General features: G+C 47.7%; 1 protein-coding gene across 5 annotated transcripts in view; it reads right to left on the bottom strand.

Annotated features, from left to right (window-relative positions):
- FRMD4B (FERM domain containing 4B) overlaps nt 1-16,863 on the bottom strand; it is a 137,180-nt gene that overhangs the window by 34,234 nt on the left and 86,083 nt on the right. For all 5 annotated transcript variants that reach the window (XM_027793065.2, XM_055805444.1, XM_055805446.1 and 2 more), the window contains 2 exons: nt 9,866-9,922; nt 8,855-8,877 (listed from right to left, as the gene is read on the bottom strand). In XM_027793065.2, the coding sequence (XP_027648866.1) occupies nt 8,855-8,877; nt 9,866-9,922 (80 nt within the window). The remainder of the gene's footprint in view (nt 1-8,854; nt 8,878-9,865; nt 9,923-16,863) is intronic.

Here is a 16,863-nt window from a genome sequence, read left to right as displayed (position 1 = left end):
CAATGCTGTAACGGTACAAGAACATCCCATGTTGCTGCCCATACCCCAGCCCGGTCCTAAAGTGACTTTCTAAAGCGACCAGGCTTAGGATAGCATCACCAAAGCCTCCAAGGTGCTCCCATTCCATATGTTCACAGACGAGAGAGGGCAACACGGACCATCACTCTGCAGCTGGACTGCTCCAGCAACAGGTGACTTCCCTGTAGGCTGTTGTTTTGTTCAAAAATAAATGGAAGGGCAGAGCGTGGCAACCTCACACTCCCATGGAGGCTGGACTGCCTTTCAGGGTACCACGAGGAACAGGTGGGAGGAGGAAGCAGCAAGGCAGTGGAGTGGGGGGGAAAAATGCACAGGGTTAAAAATGCAAGAGAAAAAAAGACTGGGGGTGGAAGAGAGAGCAGGGAGGGTATGGGGAGAGCCGATGGATTTAGCAGCTTTTGAGTATGTTGGAGCAGCAGGAACTTGGCAGCAGGATTTTGAAAACAGGCTCTCTGACAAATCCTCTTTTGTGACAAATGCCAGACGTTTCCCATCATTTCCCAACCTTTCAGTTTATGGTCTGCTGGCACACTCAAGAAAGTTATTTTTCTATTGAAGGAAGACCAGGATCTGGAAAGACCACGAACAAGGGGCTCCCATTGGCATGGGACAGCCGGAGCCCAAACGTTGCCCCCCCCGGCCAGCGGGGAGCTTTGCTGGGGCAGGGCTGCAAAGTCTGCCACTTGAACACCAGATAGGGACCGCCTGCTCACAGAGGTATTTGAAGGAGCATTTTTAAGAGCCTTCCAAACCCCATACGTGAAAAGGAACACGATAAGCAGTGCAGATGGCTTTTTCAATGCCAGGTTTGTCATGCATCTACGCCGCAGCCGTGCTGTGGGTTCCCATGCTGTGCTGCACCAACAGCTTTACTTTCACAGCTCCAGAGGGACCCGCAACAAACACACAGCGTGGCTGGGGCTGGGCATCCCTCTCCCACACTCGGCACAGGCTGGACCATAGCCTTGGACCTCCAGACCTGACCTCCAGCTCCAGCCCTGCTCCTTTAGGATAATTTTTCTGCTTCCTGAGCCCTGTCCAACTCAGAAGGCAGCAGCAGTGCCTACTGTTCTCACGGGGGTCTGGTGACCCTGCTCATTGGCTTTTGGAAGATGGATCAAAAGCACCAAGGAAAAAGCAACATTTCTCAGATCAGCTGTATGCATGCACCTCTCTGCCTGGGACATGGGGACTGGACAAATGCGAACATGACCTGCTCCCAGAGCCACCCTGGCTCTGGGAAATTCATATATACACTTTGCAGTTGAGGAATGGGGTTCCAAGGAAGCAGTTCTCCTTGAACTAGAAGAAGGTTCAAGAAAGAAGCTACAGAAAACCTGTGACCTGAATCTGCCCTAAATTCTCAAGTCTTCTTTTACAGCTCTTGCTGTGAAATATGAATATTCTGAGGATAAAACCCTCTGGTCCTTGCACACCACAGCTCCCACCAGTGATGGCCCGCAGTCCCATGGATCTGGCGCAGTACATCCACGTTCCCAGAGCTGCTCAGCCGTACCAATGGCACGTGCTGGCAGTGCTGCTCTCAGACCAGACGGGAAGCAGAACAGCTCTGCTTTACCTGGGGATTTACTGCAGAGCCAAAGATGACTATTCCCAGTTGATACAACGCTTGAAGGATCCCAAACCCTTCCTCACAACAACAGACTGTTATTTCTAATGTTCAGGCTTTCTTCCTGTTCACACAAAAGTCAGCTTAGCCATATTAGCGGTGGGGTTTTCGCATGTCTGACTACAGCAGCACAGTGTAAAGCTTGTTATCACAGCCCTGCATGCTGATACAGAGATACATGGAACCACAAGAAAAATAACGTATCCAAATAATGATAAAGGCCTCACAAATCTGCAAAAGCAAAAAAGCTGAGACTGAAAAGTTGTCGTTCCATTTCCTCAAAGCACAAATTACACCCCACGTGATACATCCCAACCACCATGGGAAGGAAAAGCAAGAGATATTTATTTTTGCTTTTTTAAAGCAAGGATGTTGTTTGGAGTCAGACCAGAGCCCAAATTCCTGCTCGCAGCTGATGGTGCAAGACTGGAAAAGCTCTCAGTAGACCAAAGTTTTCCTGATTTTCAACAGAAAGGAGTTGAATACCTTATAATGCAAAAGCCATGAAATTTAATTTTACAACAGGAAAAAGCAATGTGTTTTAATGCTGAACCTGTGTTTGAGGGAATGTTTAGGGACAAGGAGGACAGCATGTTTCACCTAAGGCTGCGGATGCCATGACGCTACTCCAAGGCTAACAACTACGACAGCAACATTGTCCCCTGCACAGGACGCAGCTTAGGGGATAATGAATTTTTCTGGCACCATGCTTGCCTTGTCTCCTACCTGCTTGGGATGCAGAGCACAATGCAGAAGCCCTCTCTAGGAGGCTGGGTTGTACCACTACAGCGCTGCCTCTCTGAGTTAAAAGTGCCTTAACAGAAAATAAAGAAAAGACTGTGGAGGGACAATTAAAGAGGACAAAACACAACCACCTCTTTGCTGCCCCTCAAGAAACTGTATGAATGTCACACATATGAAATCTGTAAGTGCATGTACCTCACCAAATCACCATCGTTATGTATTGATATTAAAAGTTACACTGCCATACATAAGCAGTAAATCCCATGAGATCAGATTATTAAGTTACTGAAAACATCCCTTTTTCCCTGCTTCATCTAATTCTTTTTGCTCATTTCACCCACAGTGCTTCCACCTAATTCATCTGCTATTTGAGAAGCAATTCCTCGACAGTCCTTACAGAACTGCTGTAAAATAGGAAATGGTAAAAAATCCCATTAAAATAACATAATTGCAATGACTATGTATGCTTTGGTCTGCCCTGAACTGAATCTACAAGTCGCACCAGTAGAAAAAACCACCTCTTGCTGTTAAAAAGTCTAGCAGAAAATTAGGGTCTTAACTCCATATTTTTTTCACAATTACACCTAGTTTACACAGTGAACTTCCACTTTTTATTGAAAAGTAACACACCAAGAGAGAACATTTTCACCTCAGAACTGCTGCCTAAATGCTCAGGGATGATGTTCAGCAGCTCCTTCCACCCCCTGCCCTTTGCCCACTGCCTTGCCTCAGCCACCCATTCCTCATGGTACCCAAAAACCAAACTGCAGTGACTTGAGAAGAAAAGCAAGATTTGCACACTGCTAGAGAAAAATTACTAGTTTCAGCCAGCTTTCTTTGAAGAGGATATAAAATTCAGTTAAGCAGAGCGCTCTTTGGGGAAGTGGGTATCTGATATCTGTCAAGTAGCGGATTTGTCATCATTGTATGAAATAAATAGCAAACATAACTTTCCTTAAACTTGCTAATTTACTACCTTTGTTCATTAGACCTTCCCAAATAAAGTGAAATAAATAATCACCCCCCTCAGCGAACAGGCCCCAAGTTAATAAATCTTCGCTCATCTTCTTTCAAATTAGTTGTTTATTGCAAAAGTGTGAGCTCAGGAAAGCGCGCAGCTGGGTTTGACGGAGACAGAGTTAATGGTTCATGGAGCAAGCACCTGGCAAAGATTTTTAAAGGAAAAGCATGCAGAGTCAAAGCTGAAAGGCAAAACACACCATGACTCACTTGGCAAACAAGCAGCCGTGGCGCACCAGGAGCACAACCCCAGCACCAGTGCCGAGCACTGATTTACAGCAAGGCAGACACAGCCCACGGGGAGCTGTGGCTTACACTAGAGAAAGCCTCTGTAAATATCAGTGCATGGAAAAGAAAATCAAAACCTAAACCACAGTGCTACTTATAACAGGCACCAGATGGATGCCCTAAGAGCGAACCCTATGGTGAGCCAACACCTCTTTTCTATCACCCACTGTTACATGTAGAAGGAAATCCTTGGCAGCTGAGAGAGGCACCTAGACCATGCTCAGGTCTTCAGCCTCCCTGCGTCAGACCAGCACAGGCATCTCCTTGTAAGTCATCCCCAAACACAGTGGCTCTGGAAAAGAGCTTCCAGTGAACAGCTCACAACTGGTCTCCTTCACCAACAGGGCAGCGGAAGGGGAGCAGGTCTGTGGAGCAAAAGGGGACCAGACACCCACACTGTACCCATTTCAGGGCTTTCTTTAGGTCAGCTCTAGCCTGGCCCCATCGCCTGAGCACCTCTTAGTGCTGGGACACACTAGGTGGGCTCCATCCATGCCACACGGACCCACCTTGAACCCTCTGAGACCTCTCCAGGATGCAAACCGGAGAGAGGGGAGTAGGAACAACTGGGAGCTTTGGTCCAAATTTGTCTTTCTGCTCCGACCCCAGCCCTGGACATGGCCACACATGGAGTTCTGGTCATATGGACCTGGTGAGATTTCCAAAAACAGGCTGGACAAGCCACCGCTAGAAAATCTCAGGTGTGTCCTCCATCTGAAGCTACCTTAATCTTGGGGTAAGCAGTATAGCGAACAGGTGCTTTGTTATCAGAGAATTACTAACTTCTTTCAAGCAGCTATTTGCCAGCACTGCCCGCGTTACCATTTACACATTCTTTCCTACCAAAAGGTTTTCCAAATTGTTTGGCAAAACAGTCATCTTCCCCAGTAAATGCTACTCAAAAATCTAATAGTGAGATACACTCTTAATTAGGAGCAAGCTGTTAATACCAGTTTTCTGCACCAAGACCAGGCACTTCATTTTTTCCTCAGTAAAGTTTTTAAATTCAGGAGTCTCTGAACCAATTGCTCCATAGCTGCAGTTTGCAGAGGTATCTTTCACACAAACCTTTTCCTTTTACAAACGGCATTTATCACCCACATAATGATAAACCTGGTGCCTCGCACATGTCAGCTATCAGGAATTCATTATTTAGTCTGTGTTATGTTATACCAGTCGGGAGTTATCTTTGCAGCCCACAGGCCAGAATCAAAATTGAATGTGTCAGCTATTTAAAGAAAATGGAAGCCCTCCTCCAGCAATTTAATTAACTTTCAGGGAGCACGGCTGGGTTTCAGTCCTGGAAATGTTACGGGAGAAAATACGATCCAGGATTACCAGTCAGAAAAACTTTTAAAAAGTTACCTCCCTTACACAGTCCCTGTAGCTACTCTGACTTTAATAAACATTTTTCTAATGCTAGAAGGACAGTATTTAGGAAGTCTCAGTTATAAACTGTCTCTTTCATCAAACCGCTAAGAAAAATGATACTATATACTGTTATTGTACAGCATATTCGAGGGCAGATACTTCGTCTGTAAACTAAATACAGCTAAATCATTTGTTTCCCAAGGAGGCAGGAACTCTATGTTGCATATTTACACAATGAATAATTACCAGACTGATCTATTGTTTCGCTTGCCTGCCAAGAGATTAGCTTTCTTTAAAATTTAAATAAAATTTCAAAAATTGATAGAATATGGACTTTTTTCCCAAAAAAATTGAGCCATGCCAGAAGCTGCAACTTGAATCAAATTCTCCTTCTAGAACTCTTGCATAGTTTAAAAATCACAATTTTGTAAAACCAGGCTTGCAGCTTTTTCTGTTTCATGTGCAAATACAAGCAGAGGAGCGCAATTAACTAATGCAGAGTTTCAAAACTGCTTTTAATGACTAATACTTTGCTTGAGGATCTTATTACAGGAGCTAGAGAAGAACTGATGGGAATTCATTTAAACAGAGAAGCAGCCAGCTAGAAGCCATACACGAGTTGTGAAAAACAAACATGAGCAAAGCGTTACATCCCTCCTCTCGAGCAAAACTGCCTTCCTGTGCAAGCACTGGGCACGAGAGCCACAGACTTGGAGCATCCCAGGCTTGCCAGGAACACCAGAGCTGCAAGACTCTCGGGAGGAACTGCTCTGCCCATGGCAGCCCCAACACTGTCCCATGCAAGGGGCAAAGGAATGCTGCCCCGAGTGCCCCTGCAACGTGTTCTTCATCACATACAGGGGGTAATTACTTTGCCTGGGATTGCCAGTTCAGTAAACAGGAAAAGAAACCGGGTGTGCGGTGAGCTATACCAACCATGATCCACCACCACCTTCATTAATCATTCCTCCTGCAGTCCACAGTCATTTCAGACTGCCTTTGGGAAACCAGAGCTGTCCAGACCAGGCACATGTGCAATGGACATGCTGTGGGTACAATTCTGAAGCACGTACTTCAGTTTTATCAAGATGTCTTAAAAGCCAGGGTCCTCTCAAAGCAGGACTTGGGTGGTTTACCTTGCATAAAGCCTCTCTCCAAACGATAAGGTGCATACTCTTCTCTGAACAGCCCAGCTCAGGACCCCAGGGTCCTATTGTAAACCACCTGCAAGAGCCAAACCCCAAAGACCCTGATATTTTCATGCTGCTGGTGTGAAGTCCCTCCAGAGTGACCTTTGTGGTGCAGAAATCAAAAGTTTTTACTTTCTCCGAGTGCCCATGCATGAGGTTTGCTCACTGAAAATAAACAGATTTCAAAAGAATGTGCTCACCCACTCAGCACGGCACAGGGGAGGGTGTTTCTCAGGAGATTGCTGCTCTCTGCCATCAAGACTTTATCTGAGAATTTGAGCAGCGGATTGGGAAAGGGGTTACTGCAGAGCCGCAGGAGTTTGAAGCGTTTGGACCCTGATACCGACCTGCCTGTTCCCAGTTAAAGCCAGTGGGCATGCCACACTGTGACCCCACTACTGGACGTGTCCCCATGGAAAAGCTCCCTGGGGGATGTGTGAAAAATCAGCCAAGCAGAGATCACCAGCGTTGTCCGGACTGGCCCATTTTTTCACTTCCAGAAAGCTAATCTCTAGGACTTCAGGCAATTCCTGTATTTACCTGCATTCACTCCACACTAATCCGATATAAAACAAAAAAGGAACTTGTGTGCTCTCACGTAAGCAGAAATGGTGCAAGAGCCACATTCCGAAAAGTGATTCAAGGCGGAATGGCCAGACAACAGCGAACAACGCATGCACCAACCCCGGCCACAGCAAACGGAGGCGACCACGCGCACAAGTGGCACTGCTGCAAGAACCTGTGCCTTGTATCACAGCAAGCGTGGCAGGGGAGGCCAGTCCTGCAGTATCTTTGTTAAGATATGCTGGTAATTAAGCTAGTGCTTTATCAGCAGTAGCCCAAAGGACCACTTGTGACGCATAAAATGAAATTCCTTCACTCCTGGTGTGCTCGCTAGCCCTGGGACAGCTGGCTGTGCTCATTTGCTACGGAGGCATAACATATGTTTTGTTTAACAGAGGAAACAATTGCTGCGGCTATTTTCATGCAACTGTTAGGGGAAGAGCTACGCTTGAAAATCACACTTGTGGGCAGAGTATTCTTCCCTCCAGTTTTCTTTAAATACTTCTGAAGGTAACCATGGGCAATCCACTCCTTGCAATATGTCCGCAGAGGCACGGAAAATAACCACAGACCCAGATCTTGGGCATGTGAAGCAATGCTTACAAACCTATTTATGGCAAATGATAAGGAGTCAGTGCTAAGTTTAAGCCACGTAAGGGAGGTTTTCACCACAAAGGGAGTTTTTAACCTTAACCCCTTTTCTTGAGAATTGACAGCATGTGCCACCAGCTGCTACAGCTTAACAAGTTCGTTCTTGTAAAGTGAACAGCAGTTGTCTGGTGATCTGTGCCTAAACTGAGTTAAGCTTGGGGCATCATAGGGTGTCCCTGTGAGATCAGGCAAGATGAGCAGTTTTTCTGGAGAAAAATACAGCATGCTGCAGCTATAAGCAATATACTGTGGGTCACAAAGCAGGTCTACACGTGAACACAAACAGAAATTGTCTCCGCAGCCAGCCCACCCGGTTGATCTCAGTCACAAGGACATCTTTTCCTCTCTGCAGGCATGACAGCATGCCAACAAAAAGAAGGAGGTTGTGATGGACTTCACAGAGCATGTCCATCAGCGGAGAAGGACTGGCACCTAGAGAAGAAAGGGTCTCAGGCAGGAGGACTGGCACTCACTTGACAACTGCACACTGAAGGAAAAGAGAGTCACGTCACTTTGGCAGTCAGATGTGACTTGCTCCCCGTGTTTGGGCAGATAGCTCTTCACCGAGCCGTTTCAAAGCATGGTTCTTGAAAGCCATTGTAGCTAAAGCACAAAACACACCTCTCTTCCCATATGGAAACTCAGCAAGTAGTCAAATATTAACCTGACCAGAGCCAACCCTCTGATTTTTTATTTGCTTAGTGAGCTGTTCCTAATAGAAGGTCTTTTCCCCTGGCTCTAACAGGTCAGGGTGCGACCCCACCCCCTCCCCGCAGCCAGTTAGCATAACCAGTGCGTGGTAGAAAGCCATCTCCAAGGGCAAGCCCAAGCTGATGACACAGCTTTGGACAGCTAAAGCTCAGCAACCGGGTCGCACACCAGCTACAACACAACTGTGGGGTCAGGCACGAGCAGGGAGAGGCTCCGAGGGGCAGCTGCCGAAGCAAGCAGCTCATTGACCTCCGGCACCGGCAGCTGACGGGCTCCACGTCCCTGCACGTGCTGCGGCGCTACGGGCAGGGCTGCCCACACGGGCACAAGCCACAGTGCAAAGCACAGCCTTTCTGGGGTAGGAAAGAGGGGGAACTTCCTCGCCATTCCGCTGTGGCACCCGTGTTCGGGGAGGGGAGCAAAGCAGGACAGCCTGAAAAAGCGTTTTGACTCAGAGCCTGCTCACAAAAGGGATTACTCACCCTGCAGACTCAGATGTTATCCAGCCCAGCAGCGCATTTCACTTTCTTCAGCCACTGCTGGCCGCTGGACTTTACCCCCATTTTTGATTGTTTGCAATACAATGCCAACACAGAAAAACACATCCATCAAGCACACCAGTATTAGAAAGGAAAAATGTTATTACCTGGAATAGTCCCCTTTAGCTTCCTACAATTGAAAAACAGTGACAGAATTAAAACATGATCTCTTCAAAAGTCCTTGCTTTTCCCAGCATTGTTCACTTCCCCACTCCCACAGCTCTGCAGCCGCATCCTGACCCCAGTTCCACTCGGCACAGAGCACGGAGGCTGCCTGCAAGCAGGCACAGAACTTGGCCCTTTACACTTCCAGCTACAGATAATCCAACTACACCGTAAGTAAAACAGCAACCAAAACAGGGATGAATTTCATATTGCAAATCCGATATCACTTTTACTGTACAAGCAGCAAAATACAGCGCTCTCTCCAGCTGGCCGCAGCCAGGGACAGGCTGGCTTTGCAGGGGGGTCGGTAGCTGAGCAAACGCCACTCGCTCGAGATGAAAACAGTTGGGGCAGCTTGAGCCGCTGCAGCTTTGCTGTAGTGTCAGTGTTGGTGACATTTTGTCACCAACAGCGCAACAAGGAAAAATCCCGGTGTTTTAAAGGTCAAATTTTATTTCTTAAAAAGCAGTAAATAACCCCCTTGTTTTAACGTTAATATCAAAATCTGTATTTTTGTTTAAAAAAATTAAAATAAGAGTTTAACTCTTGAGTACAACAAAACTTGATAAAGGAAAAACTGACATCGCATATTTCAACATAACAGACATATCAAAAACGTATGCTCTAAGACTCACAGGCATAACAGTAAATTTAGCTACAATATTGTACTTGTTTCTTCCCAGATCTCCCGAAAGTATTTAAATTAGAACAGGTGACAAGTGGATGGAAGCCTACCCAAATAAATGCCTTCCCTTGATGAGTTCTTCCTCTTTCCCTCCCTTTTTCAATTTCAAGCTTTGCACGTAAGTTTTTCCCCCTCTCGCCTATAAGGCGAGCCCCCTCCCCAGGTTTCCTAGCTTTCCGTCCCCCCCGCCCGAGGGATGCTGCAGTGGGCTGGCTGTGCGGGGGGCGCAGCACCCAGCGGGTCCCCGGCAGCCAGACCAGGCACTTACCTGCAGAACCAGGGCTGCCAACTTGAAGACGGTCTCGCTGTCCACCTCGATCTGCCCCTGTGCAGGGAAAGAGCAGAGCATGAGCCGTGCCCGCAGCGCTCCGCACCGCCCCGCGGCGTTCCGCACCGCTCAGACACGGTGCGTCCCGCCCCCGCAGGGCTGGAGCCCCTCCCCGCGGCCCCTGGGCTGCCCCCCCACACCCGCTGTCAGCATGGCAGCGCCTCTCCTCCTCCCGCCAGCGCCTCTCTCGCCCTCGCCGTTTGCTTTGCAAAGCTGCCGGTTATTGCACTGCGCTGGACGGTACCGCATCTGGCTGTGCGTGCCTCCTCGGGGCCTGATCCTGCACCCCGCAAACACACGACGCACTTGCCGTGGGGCAGGGAGGCAGGGCTGGGTGAGAGAAGGGTATTTTTACGGCTTGAAGCACACCAGCTCCTCAGGGCAGGGATCTGGGTTCTTTGCTGCGAGGTGGTACGCACACCCCTGATGCTAGATAAGTAGTGCTTATCAGTCACAAGGATAGCATAACTCAGCTCCCTTCGCCCCGTGCAGTCCGGATCTTGCAGGCTCCAGGTCTTGCAAGTACCTCAGAGCTGTGGTGCTGCACTCAGAAAAACCGCATGGAGCCCCACGCCTTGACACCACTGCAAAACCTGTCCTGTCCCAGCAGCGCTATGCCCACGCTGGCCTCAGAGGTGTCCAGCTGATAAACGTCAAAACATTGAAACTACAGAAAGATCCTTTTTTTTTTTTTCCCCTGCTTGCGAGCTTAAGCGCAGTCTTTCAAAGTTAGCTTCTTACCAGCAAAAAAACTGGTCTTGGTTCTATACTGGGACCAGCAGTAACACTGGAAGAGTAGAAGATGCAGTTACACTTGGGCTCTTGGGTTATCAAAGCTACCCCTTATACCTACTGCATCTTGCAAACTGTGTATAAAGGACAAAACTGAGCCCATGAGCCAGCACATGAATACAGAGATTATTTTTTCTCTTATTGACCTTTTGCAAGTGAAGGTAGTGGACATGATGCTTGTCTCCTGCCTCTAAGATCCCAACACATCCTCTGTCCACAAGACCTGTCAGCTGAATGAGGGGACAAAGCAGACTGAAAGTTTGGAAACTTTGGCTGAAATAGTGCCAAAACCAGGGCAGCAGGAAGATCTACAGAATTACATACAGATACAGGGAAACGACATCTCAAAATATATAGAGCACATCTGGAGCTGAGCTAATTTACCACAGCTGCAGGTCTGGCCCACAGAGACTAAATTCAAAAGTGAACAAACAAATAATTCAATTTTCTTGGAAAGGAAGTTTTTTTGCCAGCTTTGTCAATAAAACGTTCCGGCAGCAGCAGCACTCCCCCAGGCTGCTCTGCAGCGGCAGACCAAGAGGAATTTCCCCTTCCCAACAGGTGTGGCAACAGCTATGCAGAAGTAGCCTCCAAAGCATTCCCAGACATTTTATTAGAAGAAGAGGAGAGGCACATCACAAGTTAGGAGGGGAAAAACAAAAAAAGCTTTGAGTTCATCCTTCCTTCAGATCTCTTTCATGTTGATGCTTAAGAAAAAGGGCAAGGATTGCAGCCCAGAAACTCTTCACATAGGTGCAACTTTAAGGCACTTTGTTACTTCCAGGTCTGTATCAGGTTAGTCTTTGTCATGCATCTGAGCTGCCTTTTTTTAAGCCTAAATTGCATCTGCTCAAACAGCCTCTGAGTCCAACTGTGACAGCAGGATTACGGGAGATCAGGTCATCCCAGCACCATGCTCTCCTGCACAGGCAGGCGGGGAACCCAAGCGTGAGAAAGCGCCACTGCAAGGAACCCCTGCTCAGCAGGAAAGACAGGCTCTAGTCAGCAAAGCTGTCCTTGGACCACAAAATCAGGGAAAACAGGGCCAGAAGGGACCTTAAAGCTCATCAAGACCATTCTCCACCCCAAGGCAGAACCAGTACCAGAAAAGTTATCAAGATTTAACTGTCCAAAGGCCCTCGTCTCTTTGCTGCTGGCCCCAAGAAAAACTTTGCAGCACTCTGTGAGCTACTGCAGCCAGCAAGTCTCTGCTGACCCATAGCAATAGCTGCTGTTGGCATTACAGGGATGTTTGGGACTTAATAACCAAGTACCTCTTCACTTTTCATCTTCAAAGCACCTCACAACCATTAACTAATTAGCAATAGCAATTACAAGGCTGCCCTTCTGTGTTTATTTACTTGTTGCTAAAAAATGAGTGTTAAGAAACTCCGGTTACTTTACTAGGCTGCTATGGCATTGCCACAAACATTAAAAGTGATCACACACACCACTGCGTGGAGGGTTTTTGGAAACCAAACATGCTGAAAGGGGACTGCCTTCCTCAGGCAACAAAGTTTCAGTCTTTGCATTCACAGCAAGGGTTTTGCTGTGCCAATGTCTTCCATTTCAAATGCATTCGCTTCGAAGCTGTATTGAGGAGCAAACGGGTAAGGAGATTCTCCCTGAACTGACTTCTCTCAAACAAGGTGCTGAAGGTGTCTTGACCTGAGCAAAGGGGACAAACAGGACACCGCAGGTGCAGGGCTGCCATCACAGCTCTCCAGCTGTTGCAAGCCTCAGGTCAGGGTGGACCAGCCCTAATTACTATCACATACCGTGATAATATTATTTATACACATTATACAATAACAGTGGCAGGAGACTGGGGACATTCTGAGGGAGGCTCTGCACCAAAAAAAAAAAAAACCCACCCCCCCAAAGACCCATCAGAGAAAGAACTGCCTACCCTTTAAAGGGGCCAAAAAGCAAAGAAATGAGATGCAGGGAGACCAAAGGACTGCCCTGAGGTCATGCAGTAGCTGAGTAGCAGAGCAAGGGTTTGAAGAAAGGGATCCTAAAGCCCAGCTCAGCCTTTGCCTAACAGACTAATGCTATACAAGTGACAAGTCTCTTGGAGCCTGAGCCTGGAATTATTTTCCATCATAGTATAAAATTATTTGCCACCTGGTTCCCCAGTTGGCCATTGCTATAATGCAATCCAGCCCTGCCCTGGGCTGTCAAGGAGTCTGGGCAGCCCTTGGCTTGACACAGATCCATGCAGCAATACACGTCGCTCCGGAGTGCCGAGCCGTGGCTCTCCCTACTCAGGCAATACTTTGGATTTTATGACCATCCTTCAGCCCTAAGGCTGGCGGACAGGGATGTCTGTTTTAGCACTGCTTTAACAGCAAGGTCAAATTTCAAAAATAGAGGGGGAAAATGGCTGCAAGAAGATTAATTTGCAATGCCTGCAGTTGCCAGCGTAATTTAAGCAGAGACTTCAGCGAGCAGGCGGGGGGGTTCTGGGAACCAGGGCAGTGAGCGCTCTCATAGCTGAAGATGGAAGGTTTTCCTAGACCTATCCCAAGTGGGAGCAAGGTCACTAGCGCGAGGTTAAGTAGATGGATGTAATTCAGATAATGGAATTTGAGTCTTCTACATTTTAGATGTAAATAAGTTTAAAAGACTAGTGGCTGCAGCTCCAGGGAGGGGATGAAACTGATATTTTTCAATTAGAGTTTGTGCACGGACCAGTCATTTTAACCAGCAAGACAGATTCAGCCCCTTCTGCAGCTCTCTGACAGGCCACTGGTTTATCAAAACACTGCATTTGGTCCAGCAGATTCAAATGGTGGCTTTTGTCACACTGACAAACATCAGAAAAATAAAAGCTTGTAGCAGATGTCCAAATGGGGTGGCAATTACTGCAGAGCAGGAATAGGTTGCTATCTCAGCAGCTAGTGAAGACCAACTCCTGCCTTCAGTGCCCATGGACACAGACTTTGCCCCCGATTCAGATAAGAACTCAAGTCTTTTGCTGCACAAACATGGACTTATGTGATAAAAATCACAAGCCCAGTCATGAACAGAGCAGTGAACCCTCATCAGACACAGCAACAACACTAGAATTTACTGTCATAGAGATACAAGTCTGGAATCTGATGAAAACACAGATCAAGAATGACGATAGTCAGATGAGCGTTAACTGTGCTAAGCAAATCTTTAGACTGTAAACTCAGATTAAAGCAGATCCAAAAAAAAAGCAACAGCCAGGAACTGTCACCTTTAATTCTTTAGAGCCAGAGCAAGAAATGAAAGTGGATATGGTTTGTTCAAACCACATGTAACCTCCAGAGGTTAAAGACTGATAGCAACGTTTCACCTGAAGATTTGAGACTTGAGATACCAACACATCTCTTCCCTCAAACCAACCCCTTCAAGAATTTGTATTAAACAAAGACACCCCCAAATACACACACTACGATCAAATAGCCTCAAGACAGCCACAATATTGAATAATTACCTGTGATTACAAAAAGCTGAAAGAAGGATGCAATTAGAGGGAAAGAAAGGACCCAAATGCCTACAACAAGCTGTTGAAGCCGAGGGAGGCAATTAGCTGGGTGTGAGCCCAGCACAAGTGAACAAAGCGATGCCAGCGCCTGTGCCCTTACCCAGCACCGCTGCAATTTTCCACAAGGGATCCCGTACCCCTGCAATGCGTCCTGATGGCCAGGGGATGTGAAGGCAGGACCCTGCAGCACAAAGCTTCACAGCTTTGCAGCATTTAAGTCGCCTTTGGCAGCAGAGGCTGCAGCAAGGCGGCGCTGAGCTCGGGAGGGGCTGTTGGCCACAGACCCGGCACAAGTTGAGCAGCGCAGGAGGAACTAGGTCAGGCAAATTCAGCAACTGGCTCTGTCGGTGTGGCTCTGCCGGGTAATTACACCGAGGAGACAAACAACGGCAGCAAACAAGTAACCCTCCAACTTTAAAGCACCCGTCCTGATTGCGGGCATTTGCTTCTATATCTCAATCCTGGTGCTGTTCACGCTGCCCTGCAACACACCAGGCACCCCATCCCATTCCCTTCTGCATCGGAAGATCCAGACTTGGCTGAGCATCTCAGCTAAGGCCAGTTTCCTAAGGGCAGAAACTCTGGGCTGAGAAAAAGCACAGCAAAGCAAGCATCTGCCTCCAACACACTAGGGAGGTAAAGCAAAGCACTAAGCCGACAGGAGATGCAGAGTACAGAAGCGAATTAAAGGCTGGTCCTTCTGACCCTCCTCAAAAAAGCACTTCAATTTTCTACTCGTGCTGCATATACCCCATGGGGGACCACAGCCTGGATGGCTCAGGTGGCCTCACAGCTGCTTCACAGCGTTGAGATGGTCCAAGATGTCTTTAATTTCATCCACCGAGCCCTTCCTACCCAACATGGGGGTGCAGCCTGAGACTGAACGCAGCTCAGTGCGTGGGCAGCGGCCACCGTAGCTCCCTCCTGGCAGGACCTGCTGCTTCCCACCTCAGCAGCTCAGGGCCACCCAGCCAAAAAAAAGCTGGTAGTGCCTCGTGGTGAGCAACAGCTTCAGGTTTCTCTGTCACACCCTTTATTTTGCTGCCTCTGCCAGCCACTCTCATCCATCTCCCTTGTTTGCATTTTGTGCCTCAGCCAACACTTCAATGAAACTCCAGGGACAGCAGCAGCTACTCTGAGACTTGCCTACACAGTTCAGTGCAACAGGAGCACAAGGTGCTGCCTTTTTGTTGTTGTTGTTGTTACATTAATACAAGAGTAAAAGCAGAGAATGGAGGAAGGACATAAAGACTTCCCTGTTTGCAAGCCAGGCTATATGGCAAGCATCATTAGGCTTGTAATCACAGCCTTTTGCTTTCCTACCCCAGCACCATGGTGAGATACCCAACACACACCAACAACAGACCAGGCTGAGCTGTTGCAGCATCTTTACCCTATGGCTAGGAGATCAGAGAGCAAAACTCTCCCTCACAATTAACACTGGTAGTTAGACCGAGGAGATAACTACATCAGGAGATGCAAGGCATGAAACTCTGGCTGCAAACCAACTGAATCTTCATATGTAATGGGCCAAGCCCAGCTAGGACAACATACACCTCCCCTAACAAGAGCCCAAGAGGTCCCCAGGGCACCCCCTCCCTTTACAGCAGGCAGCCTTGGACCAACCTCAACCACTCTTGGAGGCGCTTAGTGGAGCTCCTTGACTATGCCCACAGCATGGCCAAGTCCCCCTCAAGCCACCAGTGCAGCCCCGTGGAACGTTCATGGGGTAAAAAGTAGGAGGGCCTCACGGAGACCTGCCGGCTTACATCAGCATGGGCATCCTGCCTCCTCCTCTCACATTTTGGTCACAGGCACAACCGTGCTCCATCCTTCTCATCTGTTGACATGCTGCTAGGGGGTTTGGTTCATGGAGGTGACTGCCAACACTCATGGAAGATAACAGCCCTGAAGGTGCAAAAGGCCAACGGGTCTCGCTGATCCTCCTCCAGGGCTTTACAGGGACCATCTTTCATCTTCGTGAGCAGAACAGCTAACACAGGCAATGGACACAGCACATTTTAACAGCCTTGGCTAGGAGCACACTACACTGTGTTACAAGGCTGCATGGGAACGCTCCCCTCTCCCTTGAGATGGGGGAGAATTAGGAAATATCTGTTATAAAACTTTCGAGAGCTCTCTGATATATGACTACTTTGCTCTCCACAAGCTGGAAGCCAGCCAGACTTTATGCTTGCACCAGGGGTCTGTTTCAACAGCTCTTCTTGGTGAGCACTGGTCTTCAGGCTGCCAAGTGCTTACAAGCATCGCTGTTCATGAAGCTATCATGGTACAGACTCCTCTGAAAACTTCTACTTCCTTTAACTTTTTTCTTTTGCTTTTTTAAAAGCAACTGTTACAAGTCCTTGAAACAAACGGGAAATTAAATAAACCAACCCCCCAACACTCAAATAGAGAGGGGAAAAGGGGAACACAGCCAACTTGACCAAGATCTGAGTTTACAGAACATATTTTAAGAACTGGCAAAGAGTCAACTGTATGGCTGCAGAACTATATGGAGGTTAGCTCTAATGCATAATAAACTTGACAGTGCTTTGCTAGCCAAGTAGGGTGTTATTTTTCCAAACTTGGCTGTTTTGAAAGAAGAAAAAGAGTAATTTATCTTTCC

This window comes from Falco peregrinus, chromosome 5 (genome assembly GCF_023634155.1).
Source record: "Falco peregrinus isolate bFalPer1 chromosome 5, bFalPer1.pri, whole genome shotgun sequence".
Taxonomy (NCBI): Eukaryota; Metazoa; Chordata; class Aves; order Falconiformes; family Falconidae; genus Falco; species Falco peregrinus.
This window is presented reverse-complemented; position numbering and strand designations above follow the sequence as displayed.